The sequence below is a fragment of the Cinclus cinclus genome, chromosome Z (assembly GCF_963662255.1).
Source record: "Cinclus cinclus chromosome Z, bCinCin1.1, whole genome shotgun sequence".
Lineage (NCBI taxonomy): Eukaryota > Metazoa > Chordata > Aves > Passeriformes > Cinclidae > Cinclus > Cinclus cinclus.
In genome coordinates this window covers 38264261-38277419 of record NC_085084.1, presented here as the reverse complement: position 1 = coordinate 38277419, position 13159 = coordinate 38264261, and the positions used below count along the sequence as shown (strand labels likewise).

At 52.9% G+C, this 13159-nt stretch overlaps 1 protein-coding gene across 1 annotated transcript; it reads right to left on the bottom strand.

Annotated features, from left to right (window-relative positions):
- Positions 1-2855: 2855 nt before the first annotated feature.
- On the bottom strand, positions 2856-12336 carry LOC134056957 (serine/threonine-protein kinase PAK 3-like). Its single transcript, XM_062513919.1, has 11 exons — positions 12261-12336; positions 11266-11359; positions 9831-9910; positions 8709-8772; positions 7391-7439; positions 6086-6198; positions 5442-5559; positions 4705-4804; positions 4062-4258; positions 3334-3471; positions 2856-2945 (listed from the first exon to the last, which is right to left on the bottom strand). The coding sequence occupies exons 1-11, from the start codon at positions 12334-12336 to the stop codon at positions 2856-2858; spliced, it is 1119 nt and encodes a 372-aa protein (XP_062369903.1).
- Between the last annotated feature and the right edge of the window lie 823 nt (positions 12337-13159).

The window sequence follows — 13159 nt, the reverse complement described above, 5'->3', positions numbered from 1 at the left end:
TCTTTTCATAGCAATCATTAATTCCTTACTTTCTGCAGCCTTGCCAGAATGCATCATTTTTCAACCAATCATACAGCATTTCTAAATTCACATTGCTGCATCTTCATCTTTTCACTAACTTTAGAACAAGTTCTATTGCTACGTTTGAAAACCTTTTGCAACCTTACTTAACGTATTGCCTGGCTTGCATAACACATCTTTCCCTTTGCTTAAAACATATTTCCATTTCAAGTGCAAACCTGTATTCCTCTTTCCTGTCTGCTTCACTTTTTAGCTTGTAATTCTAAAGGCCTTCCCTAAAGTCTCAGGTTAAACATTGTATCCATCTCTACCTCTGAGCCTGGATGCACAAGGCCCGGAGAGCTCTCTGGGCTTTGCATTTCCCACAAGCAAATGAGCAAAGAGCTCATTTCCCATTTCCCAAGGTGTAATGGTTTCGTTTGTTTGTTTGTTTGTTTCCGGGCCAATGTACCAATAATGTAATAGTTTAAGGTTTGCCAATTTTAATATCGTTACCTTTTGTGGTGAACTAGAATTAGGAGTAAAAGTAAAGCAGGCCAAACGCTTACAAAGGGAATAAAGAAAAAGACTTTATTAACTACACAAAGAATAAGAATAATAAATTCAGAGCAGATTTTCAGACCAGCTCTTCTTTCCCCCTTTGTTACAGCTTAACAACATGCAGAGACACTTCCGTCAATTTCTTCCGTAAATTATCTTTTCCAGTTCACTTTAGGGAGAGGAGTTTCTTTTTCTTTAGCTATAAGGATCTTTTACTAAGAGAGGAAATTGCCAGTTCTCTTTTGACTCCACTTGCTCAGGATTCACAGCTGCCCGGGATCTGCTGTCAGGAAACTCCTCCCACTTCACAGTCTGTTCACAACTGAGTTGCGGGCCATGGTAAAAAGTCATGGGGTATGACTTGTAAGGATGAGCTACTCCAAGGCAAAAGTTCTCTTTAGCTCACTTCTCTCTCTGTTTATATATTATTCCCAGGAACAGAGATCCCCCTCTTTTCCTCAGGGCAAAGGATTCTTCAAACCCTTTACACCTTGCTCCACCCCCCCACCACCCCAGGTCTCTCTTTTTTTCCATGGTTTAAAGAAAATGTTTGTGAAGCACAGTCCACCCCTATAACTTACAAAAAAGATATTTCAGCCCACCTTCATGGAGTCTCTTCATTCTCCTTCCATTTAGAAACTTAGCTTTGACTTCATTGACTTTGGTGTATCTTTTCTGTTCTTCTTCCTCTCACCCACGGGAAGATGAAAGGCGGTAAGTCTTATCTGAGCATTGGAAAAAAACTTAAAATCTCCCACAGAAGTTGCAGGAGATGGGCCCGGCCATGCTGCAGCTGTGTCAGGAGCTCAGGCCGCCCAGGCCACGCTGGAGGGGCAGGACGAAAACTGCAAAGTCCAGCCAGAGGAGAAATGGGTGCCAAGGCTCTGGCTCCATGGCTTTCTTCTGGCTCTCACTGCACCCGGCTCCAGCTGCAGGCCGGGGGTTCTCCCTCTGCCTTGCCCAGCACACAAAGCCGTGGGGGGCTCTCCCAAACGGGGCCCAGCTGCCTCCCCCCAGGCCGTGAGGGCGGCCGGGCGGGCTCGGCCACCCCAGGGCTGCTCCCAGCCGGGGCAGGGCAGGGCCCCGCCGAGCCACGGCCGCACAGGGAAAAGGCGAGGATCCCAGCAATGGGCCTCTCCTCCTCTTGACCACTGGGGCCCCTGCTTAAAGACGGGGCCCAGCAGCCTCTGGAGCTTGGCCCTGTGCCTGGCCCGGGCCCCGTACTAGAAGGGACCGGTGCTAGGCCAATGCCACACCTTAAGAGGCCGAAAATGCAAGAGAGCGTTCCCGGGGCTTACCTGCTTCAAATGTGATGCACGGAGCAAACCGACTTTTCCAATTCTTTTCTCAGGCTGTCAACAACTAAACCAGCCTCCAATTGGTCCCATCAATCCACAGAGGAAGTTCTCATGGGGAAAAACTTGCTAGTGGGCCCGCCCGCCAGGGTAAAACCAGCACACACGGGGAGGCAGGTGTTTCACATCTCCAGGACATCAGGGACCCCTCAAGCCTCACAGTGACTTGAGAAGACAAATGCCATCACTCCAAACATCCTTCCTCCTGCAGGCACCCAGCTTGAAATACTGAGCAGCATGTGGGATGGTCAGGAATATCTCTTTGGCCACTTTGGGTCCCCTGCCCTGGCTGTGTCTCCTGCCAGCCTCGTGTGCAGCATGACCCCAGGGAGCTCTGTCTGGGCAGCTCCTTCCCTAGTGCAGGGTGCCCAGCTGACACAGCCCTTGGCTCTCACAGATCCAAACTGCAGAACTTTTCATCCCTCATCTTGGCCTCAGTTCCCGTAGGAGAACGCATGTTCCTGCTGGACACTCACCTGCGCCTGAGCCTGTGGAGAAGCCTGGCTGCCTTCCTCTCTGCCCAGGGCAGCACAGACACTCCCAAACTTTCCCAGCAGCTGCCACACAACCACGGCCACAGCGGCGTCCCCAGCAGTGACACCCCTGCTCTGCTCTGTTTTGCCCTCTTCTGCTCCTCTATTCACAGCTAAAAGCCTGTATCTCCACAAGGAGGTTTGTTCTGGAGGAAGACCTCCACCCACTTCCAAACTGACTCCCAAACCCCATCCCTCTATCTTCCCATGCTTTAGAAACACCTGACCATTCAGACTCAAATTTACAGCTTATTCACAGAAGAAAGGGAAGCTTCCAACACAGTGATGGTTTTACAGTATTTATTTTGACTATCAGCCTAAACTATCTACAAACTACAAACTACAAACTACTCCTTCCAACCTACAAACTCAAAAGAACAACAAACAACAACGGCCTCTTGCACGGCTAGAATCTTCTGTCAGCCATAAACTGCTGCGCTGCCATGATCAGAGGCGTCAGGCTGGAGGTCGGCTTGGCTGAAGTTACAAACGGATGCTGCCCAAAGAGAAAAAGAACAAATGAACTTCTGCTTTCCTCACAGGCTGAAGCAGCCTTTCTCTGGCTACCAGAGACACAGAGAAACGAGGGCAGTCTGTGCACCTCTGTCTCCCTGTCCAGGACTTTCCTGCCACAGGCAAACATGGCTTCCAATTCCACAAATGCATGAAGCCAGAGGTCTGCAGCTTAAGGAGATTTAGTCTAATTGTCATTGCAAGGCTCCTTCCAAGCCATGGCAGGCCGGGATTCTCCTTGTTTTTCCTTTGGAAAGCCCCCAGAATGGAGATTCTTAGGAGCGGGGCCCACCTGACGCCTTGGACTTGAGCAGAGGAGGAGCCCCTGGCAGTGGGTAGCTGGCACAGCCTGTAGCTGCTCTGCCTTTTACCTGCAGAAGTTCCTGGGCAGACCAGCGCCTGTCCTCGTCTGTCTCCAGGCAGCAGTGCAGAAAGTCTCGCAACCAAGCCGACTGCTGCCTGGGCTTCTGCAGCTTCGGGGTGCCCCCGGTGCTGATCAGCTGTCGAGCCTAGAGAAGAAGGCAACGCCACACTCCACCTGTCTCCTTCGCACCCAAAACTGCTCACCCACACCCCGCTGGCCAAGCTGCACTCTCACAAGTGGCCCTTTCTTCCCCGCCAGAGGCTGCGACATGCCTTTCCCACCCCAACCAACTGAACCCAAAGCCAGAGGCAACCACAGCCAGTCCAATGTGCAAAGGCTCCTGCCTTCAGCCCTGATTTCATGGGCTGATTGGGAATCAGGAGCAAATCCATCAGCAAAAGCACACTCGGCTTCTCCGAGGACTGACACCAGCTCTACCGCCAATTTGGAAGAGGGACTTTGGTCTAACTCTACTCTTCCCAAGGATTCTTCCGTAACATGCAGCTTGGCGCTGCTCACTGCTCCCTTAGGCAAAGCTGCCAGCAAGCAAATGGCATCAGCGTACTTTGGGCCGTTCCGAATTCAAGGGCAAGGGGAATAATACAGGGCAAGAAGCACAAGAGACTATGCAGCCCGGGAGCTATGGTCTTCAGGTGTTACCAAGCTTGGCAGGCAGAAGAACGGGGGCAGATTTTCTTAGAGGGACGGGAGCATCTGAGAGAAGTTGCAGCGCACCGTGCGGGAGGTTTCCATCAGGTAAGGAGGAGCTCCTTCCACCATCTCCATCCCCACGATGCCAAAGGACCAGATGTCCACTTTGGGGCCGTAGGGCTTCCTGGTGAAAATTTCAGGCGCCATCCAGTAAGTAGTCCCGACAGCCGATCTGCGTTTGCTCTGCTCAGCCGTGAGCTGAGCAGCGAGGCCAAAATCAGCTGAGGAGAAAAAACACACTCGGATCAAGCCAGCGTGAAGTAGGAAAGCAAAGAGAAGAAGTCCCCACTCTCCCAGTGCCCAAGAAGGCAGTGTGGAATCCAAAGGGAATGCAAACGGGAATGGCATGCTGGCATTCCTAACAGCTGCAGCTGAGGAAATAGCAGATGGGCCACTTAGCAAAAGCCCCCCGTTTCACACAGTGGCTTTTAGTTCCCTGAAGCTCCAGACTGAAACTGCCTTGCTTGCGTGAGGGCACACACAGCCCAAAGCCCCTCCTGACACCTTCTTCCCAGCCACACCGCCCTGCACCTTGTGGCTGTGCTCTGCGCTTGCAGCAGGGCAGCCTGCACTGCCACAGGCACCACTCTTGGGCAACTGGAAGTCACTCAAATGCACCCCCAGCCCACAGCCCACCACGGCTGGGCCTGCCCTTAACAACACCCACCCAGCTTGACAGATCCATCCAAGCCCAGGAGAATGTTGTGGCTTTTGATGTCTCGGTGGATCACTTGCTTGCAGTGAAGGAAATCCAGGCCTTGCAGGCACTGAGGGAGGAAAAACAAACAGGAGATCTGACTTCGTCCCTCATGCAGTGCAGTGGCACATCTGCAAGACTGACTTGCTGGGGGACGCCGAGCCATGGCAGGCAAGGCTGAGGGGAGGGCAAGAGCTTGCTGCTGCAACATGACGACAGCAGGGCCTTTCTAAGAGAGGGTGTATTCGCTTTGAAAGAGAAAGGACGATGCTTTTTCTGGCCAGTGCCCTGCAAACACAGACTGAAGGAGCACCGCTGCAGTGCCTGTGCTCTCTCCAGCCAGATGACAGCAAATGCCTTTGCAAATGCCCCTTTGGGTGCAAAGCTCTCCTTGGAGGCTGAGCTCTGGCAGAGTCCTGTGAGTGTCTCTTTGTCTTTGCCACTCGGTTGACACTGTGCCACCAGCACGGCTGCTCTTACAGGGAAGGAATGCAGCACACACAGGCAGCAGGCAAGTGTTTGCAGAGGCCAACGCAAACAAACGCACTAGAAGAAGGGCCCGCACCTTGGCAGGCCCTCCAGATGCACTTGCCCCCGCTCTGCCAGTCACAAGAGATAGGCAGAAAGGAAGCTCGGAAGATGAAATCAATCCTCCCCTTCCCACCCATTCCACCCAAGCCATGGCAAGCACCAACGCAATCCCTTACCTCGCGGGACACAGCTGCTATCTCTCCTTCTGCCATTTGGATCTCCCTAATGACATCGTGCAAAGACCCTCCGTCCATGTATTCCATCACGAGCCAGAGTTCCTTGTGCACCAGGTAGCTGAAAGGAGGAAACAACCACCTGCAGGTGAATGCGTGCGCTTGCGTGACCTGATGGACCCTTTTGTCCGTGTCTCTCTCCGAGGAAGACAGGACGAAGGGAATAGGCATTCACAAGGCTCTACAGGGCTTGAACTCTGTGCAGTAGAAAAGACTGCTTGGTATGCACAGCTGTGCAACAGGCCATGGGAAATACCATCTCCAGTGCTTTGTCAGAACTCAAGAACCTTGGGGGAAAAATCAAACACCAAACCCAACAGGACAATGGGCACGGAGGGCAGGAACTTGGAGGCTGCTGACGCAGTAAAATTGGGCCGAGACCTGCTCTTTGAAAGCGCACTTCAAACTAGATATGCCGCAAAAGATAAATGCAGCCCCCATGCAAACTCCTCCAAGATGCTGTGGATCAGCCCAGAAAGGGGAAGGAATTAACAGCTCCACCCTCTGCCAGCAACCAAAGGAGTGCTTGAACCTCTGGCTTGCAGCACGTCAGTGACCCTTCACGGCAGAAGAGCAGAACCACTCACCTGTCTACATAGTTCACCACATTGGCGTTCTTATTGTCCCGCATGACCTGGATTTCATTCACGCACAGTTCGTTGCTCTTCACTTGCAACAGACTGATTTTCTTTATGGCCACCTAAAACGACATGCAAACCATGGATCAAAGAAGTCGATGGCACAGGAACACAAGGCCAACAGGGACACTGTGATTTTGGGATGATACAGCTGCGCTGTGCCAAAATGCCTTGGGACTGGACATCAGAGGAACCGGAAGCTGAGCTTGCAAGAGCCCTTTACACTGCTTCCTTGGTCGCCACTCCCAGGACACACAGCCAGAAACCCTTTGCCTTGCAAACCTGGCAGAAACACAGTCTCAACTCTCCAGCTCAAAGCTCTAACCACCCTCGCTGCACCCACATTCTTCCCCCAGGGCCTCACTTTATCATCCCCATTTTGAATTCACACACCACTTGCAAGCAGGAAACAACTTAGGCCTAGGAAAAATGGAGCAAAACTCCTGGGAAACCTTGGCCATTTCTAGGGGGCTTGATCATTACTCCGGTGGCCACCGGCATTCTTCACTGCACAACAACAGGGCAAACCCTTACAGATATGACAGATAAAATGCCGCCCTACAAACATCCTGACCGTCCCCCCCACCCCACACCCCCCAGAGAAATAAAAACCGACAGATTTTATGGAAAAATTGTTGTCATGATGAGAACATCATTAAGGACACATCAAAAAAAAACAAGGCTAGCACATCCTCACTTCAGCAATTTTCCATTTGTTCTGCTAAAATGCTTTCTAGCACACCAGTGACATTTGCAATTCCTGACTGATTCTAAAAAGAAATAGCTCATGCCTTGATCCTCTAGTGATACACACCAGGCTCTGAGCAGGGCTTAGGCCCTCGAGAGACTCCTTGCAGACCTCTCTCTCTAAGCACAGTTCCCAAGGGCAGCACTGCACGTGCCTAAGGAACTACCATCAAAATTCCCATGGATTTGGTGACAGCACGAAAGGAGAACTCGGGAACCGCGAGCCAAAGCCCCAAAGGGCACCGCCATTCTCTAAGACACCGCCTTGCCACTAAGAACCAGCTAGCGTGTCCTCCTCAGAAAGACAGCCCTTGGCCTCCTTGCATTGCTTGCGGCAGCTCAGAAGGACACAGTCTGTCCCCACTGGGCTTGGCAGGCAGACCCTGCTCTGCACTTCAGTTGCCTTTGCAGCAAAGCTCTACTGGCGACCCAAAGCTCAGGCACAGCTCACAGCACAGGGGAGGGCACTCGAGAGCTGCACAAGCTGCAGCACCGCTTGACACTTACCTCTTCTCCTGTGGCAGTCTCCACTGCCGTGCACACAGTGCCGAAACCCCTAGAAACAAAACAGCAGCAGAGAAAGGAGAAGTCCTTTAGTCCCTGCAGAAGCCAGACACTGTGGCCCAAGGAGGAAAAAGAGGCCAGGGACAAACAGCAAATGCACCGCGACACATTCTGCTCTGGCTCCTTTCCCCCTTTCTCTTTCTGTGTCCGTGCGTGTCTGTGATTTTTCCAGACACACACACACACACACACACACACACACACATGGCCGTTGGGCCTGCTCACACTTCTCCTTGCAGTGGATGTGCCACACTCAGGCACCTCCACACAGGCCTTCTGAGAAGCCTGAAGCCATGTCACAGACATCAGAAGAAAACCTCTCAACACACATCCTTTCTGCAGCTGACAAGGAAAGTAGTCTCCAGCCACAGCTGCAGCCACAGGCAGAGCAGGCACAGGTCTCCACTGCTGCACACACAAATGGAGAAGTGCTCAAAGCAGAAGATCCTCAGACAGCTGCCTTCTGGCTCCAGAGCCATGGGCAGCTGCTTCTCTTGGGTGCAGCAGACACAGGAAGCACTCTACTTTTCAGGGGACTTCTTCTACATTTGGCTCCTCCCAGAGGAAATGTTGCAAATCAATCCCACTGACAGTCAGCAGAGCTGGCTTTCAGTAGGGAATAGCTTGGTGCTTTCTTTGCAGGAAAGGCCGCAACCCCACAGGATCCACGAGGGCTCTCCCCTCAGGCACTCGATGCCTTTTCCTCTAGAGTGCATTGGCATTGGACACTGGCCTGAAGCTTTGGCTTTTGCCACCTCAGCTACAAAAGAGAGCTGCTGCTTTTGTGTCTGCTTTTGGCTTCTAGACTAGCTAGGTGGTCATCCTGACCACTGAACCTTGTTTTCAGCAAAACGCTGGAACAAAGCTTCCTGAGAGCTGTTCCCTGACAGCCCGCAGCTGCTACCTTGACCTTGGAGGCAATGAAGTTTTTCCTCCTTTCATTGCCACGGATCCTGTATCCTTTTGGGACACAGAGAAATGATTTGTCCCAAGAAAAGCGGCAAGAGGGGGAAAGACACTTGAGGGACAGGAGATGTGCCAGGTGCTGCTCCTTGCTGCAGAAAGGACCATTCCAGCATCCAGGTGTCTTTGCCATGCCTTCAGACCACAGCTATCAATGCTGACCAAAACTGAGGCATAGCAGCGTCTCAGCGCAGCGTCTGCACAGCTTTGCAGCTTGCCTGACATCACTCCGGCGACAGGTGACAGCAGCAAAGTACACAGCCCCTCCCTTTGAAGAAGCACCTGTGGCTGCACTCACCCTTTGCCAATAATTTCCAGTTCTGTATATTTAGCCTCCGGATCTCCTTCGCTCACCAGCATCCCTGTAAAAACCCAAAGGAAAGATGCTCACTTCAAAACTGAGATGCCAGCCTGCAGCAGATCACCAAGGCAGCCCCACTCTCTGGCACACTGGGCCCTTTCAACTCCCTCACTGGACAAACAACAACACCATTGCCGCACCAGCACCACCAGCAGCACCACCAAAACAACAGCAGCAGGACAAGCAGCTCTGCAGCACATACGGTCTGCACTAAACTAGAAGCCTAAACTAAAATCTAAGCACGTGGAGAAACAGTCCAAGGACACAGAGATCAGAAGGCCACGATCAAGACAAGTGAGTGTGGTCTATAAAACCCAAACCTTTCTGTTCTTGGCCATGAACACTCTGCGCCATTCAACAAAAGCTTGCATCCTTGCAAGCAGCAAAGGCACCTTGGCTTCTGCAATCAATTTGTATCAACAGCTGCCCGCTCCAGAAGCGGAAGAATAGTGCCCAGTGCTTCCAGCAGAGGCATGATCTCCGCCTTGAAGCAGCACTTTACCTAAACAATGCCTTTCTGGCTTGCAAGAGCAGCAGCAGCAGCTGACGTTGCAACCTATTGCCATGGGCCTTAACAATGAGGTTCCTCAGCCTTCAGGAGAGGCTATGATCTGAAGATGACCTTGGCTGTGCCCCACAGGAGCTGGGCCCCACAGGAGCTCCCTGAAGTCGCCTCATTCACAAGGTCCCGGCCTCCTGCTCAGCCACAAACCATCTCTCTTTTGCCTTTTGTACTGAGGCAAGCTCAGGCAAAGCCAAAGCACGCCAGGCTGCCCTCAGAGGCAGCAGCAAGAGCCCGCTGTTCCTTCAGCACCTCCAAGCACAACAACAGCTCCTGTGTGGAGGCCGCAGCAGCCGACACTCAGCCCAGCAGGAACTGCAGGTGGGACAGCTCACGCTGACACACGATCACACAGGGCACTGCTCCAGCACACAGGCATCACAAAGGACATACTCAGCAGGGCCAGGCACTCGTCCTCTGTCCTCTCTCTAAGCAGCTGCTCCATGCTGCCCGAGGAACTACTTGTGCTCCAGGTGCACGAGCTGCTCGCGCTTGACTTTCCAGCTTGGGGACAGGAGGCTTCTTCAGAGCCGGCAGCTGCAGCTCGTGCCGGCGCCAGGCCAGAGGAAGTGGAGCTCTGAGACAAGAAACAAATTTGGGTCAGAAACACGCCTGCCACAGATGCCCCTCCAATCCCATTTCAAATGCAAGCCCCTTGGAAGATGCTGCTGGCCACACCCTGGGCTCTTCACCTCTCGGCTTTTGCTGCCCCCTTCTCTCACACAAGGCGCAAATTCCAAAGGCTGCTTTTACCCGATGCACAACATGACCCCAAAGACACCGCTGACCAAAGCAGGTGCTTACTGATGTTGGCTGCTCAGGCCGTGGGCTGACAGCAGGGACAGGTTCATTAGCACCTTCCTCCTCTTCAGCCTCTTCCTTGACTCCACGTTCAGCAAGAGCAGGGGCTGGTGCTGCCCTTGGGCTCTGGGCACAGACAGCAGCGGGAGGGACAGGAAAGAACCTGTCATTCAGAACCTGACAGATATTCAGCTACAGGCCCCTGCTGCAGCTTAGCTGCTCCTTGAGCTCCCCACAGCTGCTGATGAGCAGGGCCAGGTCCCTCCAGGGGACAGTGGCTCCTCCATATCCTGCAAGGCTGTCAAGTGCATCTTTGCACGGCTCTCCTCACCAGAGATAGGGAGCCTGCACAGCCACTGGCCACCAAGGGCCTCACTTGTACCCCAGCAGCATCCCAAGACACCCTAATGCTACCTCTTGTCTCTTGCTAAGAGGAATTCACAGCCCCTATCAGAGTGGTGGGGAACGGATGCCTAAATGTCCAAGTTCCACACCCCTTTCCCAGGGGTGAAACACTCTGCAAGTGCCAGAAAGATTCCAGCCTGACTCAGCATCTTCAACTACGCAGGGGAGGTGCTGTCTGATCAAAAACTTCCAGCTCTCCTTTGCTCCAGCCACAGGGCCACTCCCAGCTGCCACTTACTGATGCTGGATGCTCAGGCCCCACAGTAGCAGCAGCTGCAGCTTGGTGGGCATCTTCCTCCCCTTTGGCCTCTTCTTCAGGAAGATGCGCAGCCGCAGGAGGCTCTGAGGTTGCTTTTGGGCTCTGCAGACAGACAGCAACGGGAGGGACAGGCAACCTTCTTGATATTCAGCTCTAGAACCCAGATGCACTAAGGAGGAATCATCTGGATTCTAAGTTGCTCAGCCTCCAGCTAATTGGACCAATCAGAGCAGACTGCGCTCTCTTGCACAGGAGAAATTCCATCATGCATTCAAGCAACGAGCAACCCCACTTTCCACTGCTTAAAAGCTCTGAAATGGAACTGGGCAAAACAGACACACATCCTCCACACATTGCTGCTGCTGCTGCTGCTGCTGCTGCTGCTGCTGCTGCTGCTGCAGAGAGCCCGCACTGTACTTTCATTCATCCAAGCAGGCTGGCACTGGACTGCAGCAGGCCCAGCTCACAGCTTGCTCCACAGCTGTCCAATGCTACCAACGCCAAAGGCTCCTTTCCCACTCACCCAAGGGCTGGATTCTCTCCAGGCACGGGCGATGTGACCTGCAACACACAAAGGAAAAAGAACCCCATGCTGTGAGAAAACTGCCCGCTCTGGGAAAACCCACCAAAAATCAACCCAAAGCCAGAGCATATTGCTTTCACTCCATGCCTCCAGCAGCAAGCCTCGTGTCACACAGCAAGCAAGACAACAGCACAAAGGATTGCCTCGTGTCTGTCTTTTGTCCTTTTTGGCCACTCAACCCTCAGAAACCTGAGGCCCATGAAGTCCAAGTTCTGAAACAGTCATTGTTTCTGCCCTGCCCCACCCAGCAGGAGCTACAGCTCGTCTCCTTCCTGTATTTCAGTTTTCTGAAGAGATGCAAGCGTCAGTTGCCACGAGCTTGCTGAAAACTTTTGCCCCGAAATGCTTCAGCCCAAGCCCTTTAGCCATGGTGGCAGTTCTAATGTGACGCTGCACAGCAACACCTCCTGTGCCCAGCAGCATACCGGAACTTGTCTGAAATGTCTATTTCAAGGGCCTTTCCCAAGCTGATTCTGTGATTTCCTCACAGAGGGAAGGGCTCTTTCAGCACACAGGAACTGTCAAGTCCCACACACATGTGCTGGGATGGGGGAATGCAGACAAGAAGAGGCTTCCCCTCAGTCCTGGAGAGCAGCGCAGTTTTTCCAAGCGCTCCTTCTAAGCTCTCCCTGTCTTCCCCTCTTAGAAGTTGTCATTCTTGAGCCAGCAAACGCAGGAGATTCCAGACTCCACTGCCACAGGCCATGCCGTGTGGGGAGAAGCAGCCCAGCAGGCTACATTACAAATGCAGCCCACGCCCCACTGGCTAGAGACACCCCCTTGTCAGCTGCAGCTGCTGACAGCAGCTTTACCCAACAAAAGGCCTCTTCATAGCCTTTGGCCTTCCATCTGCTGCACCGAATAGAAGCGCCTACTTACGTGCCAGGTGGGTGAAAAAGTAGCCAGAATAAGCCACGGTAAAAGCCGTGCAAACTGCAGCACACACTCTCTCCATGGCGGGAGCTATGCTGCTCAAGTCAGCTCCAGACAGCACTTGTGGGGACAAACAAAAATCCTGCGAGAGCTCTCAGGGTGCAGCTGGCTGTCAGAGACCTCGTCGATCAGCAGGTTGCACCTGCAGGGAGCATGCCAAAGAGCTGCTCTGCCCACTGAGGCCTCCCGTGCCTGGGCACAGCAACTTTGCCTTGACAGCGCTGGGATGCGGCCGCTGACATCACAATAGCAGCTGCTCTAGGCTGCCTTGTGAAGTCATGCAGAGAAGCACACCTTCTCACTTCAGCTAAGGCCAAAAGGCACCTGCAAAGTTCTCCTCTGCTACAAAGCAACACAAAAAGGCCGCCTAGTCCATAAGCTGTTGCTCAAGGCATCTGGGAGTAACACCAAGAACACAGCAAGCCCTTGTAGCCCACGCTGAGAAGCTGAACACGGAGAAGGGACCATGATGATGTGAGGAGAAACCAAAAAAGAGAACAGCACCTTTGGCCACTCATTGTCCTGTGTTAAATCATGAGGCTTGGTGCAGGTGGGGCTCTAAAAGGCAGCACCAATGGAAATCCCCCCTTCAGTGCCAGCTGTGGGACAAAACCTCAGGAAGGCCTTTCAGAGCCCTTCTTCCTCACTTGTTTGCTGCAGAACAAGGTGGGACACAGGCCTAAAAAGGTACATTGATGAAAACATGGAAAGCTAAGCAACACATCCACTAAAATCACATCATCCTCCTGCTGCACTGCTGTGGCATTTCCAAGGAGGCTCGCCCATCTGAGGTGCACCTGAGGGAGCTTCCCTGGGCAAACGTGTGCCTCAGAGGGAGCTGCCTG

Bases quoted from the DNA above. Each gene is read 5' to 3' on its own strand.
- LOC134056957 (XM_062513919.1), bottom strand. From the start codon at position 12,336: ATGGAGAGAGTGTGTGCTGCAGTTTGCACGGCTTTTACCGTGGCTTAT. The intron at 7,440-8,708 runs GTGAGTGCAGCC...TTTTGTTTCTAG, and splicing joins CTGGAAATTATTGGCAAAGG to GGGTTTCGGCACTGTGTGCA. The intron at 6,199-7,390 runs GTAAGTGTCAAG...ATGTCGTTTTAG, and splicing joins AGACTGCCACAGGAGAAGAG to GTGGCCATAAAGAAAATCAG.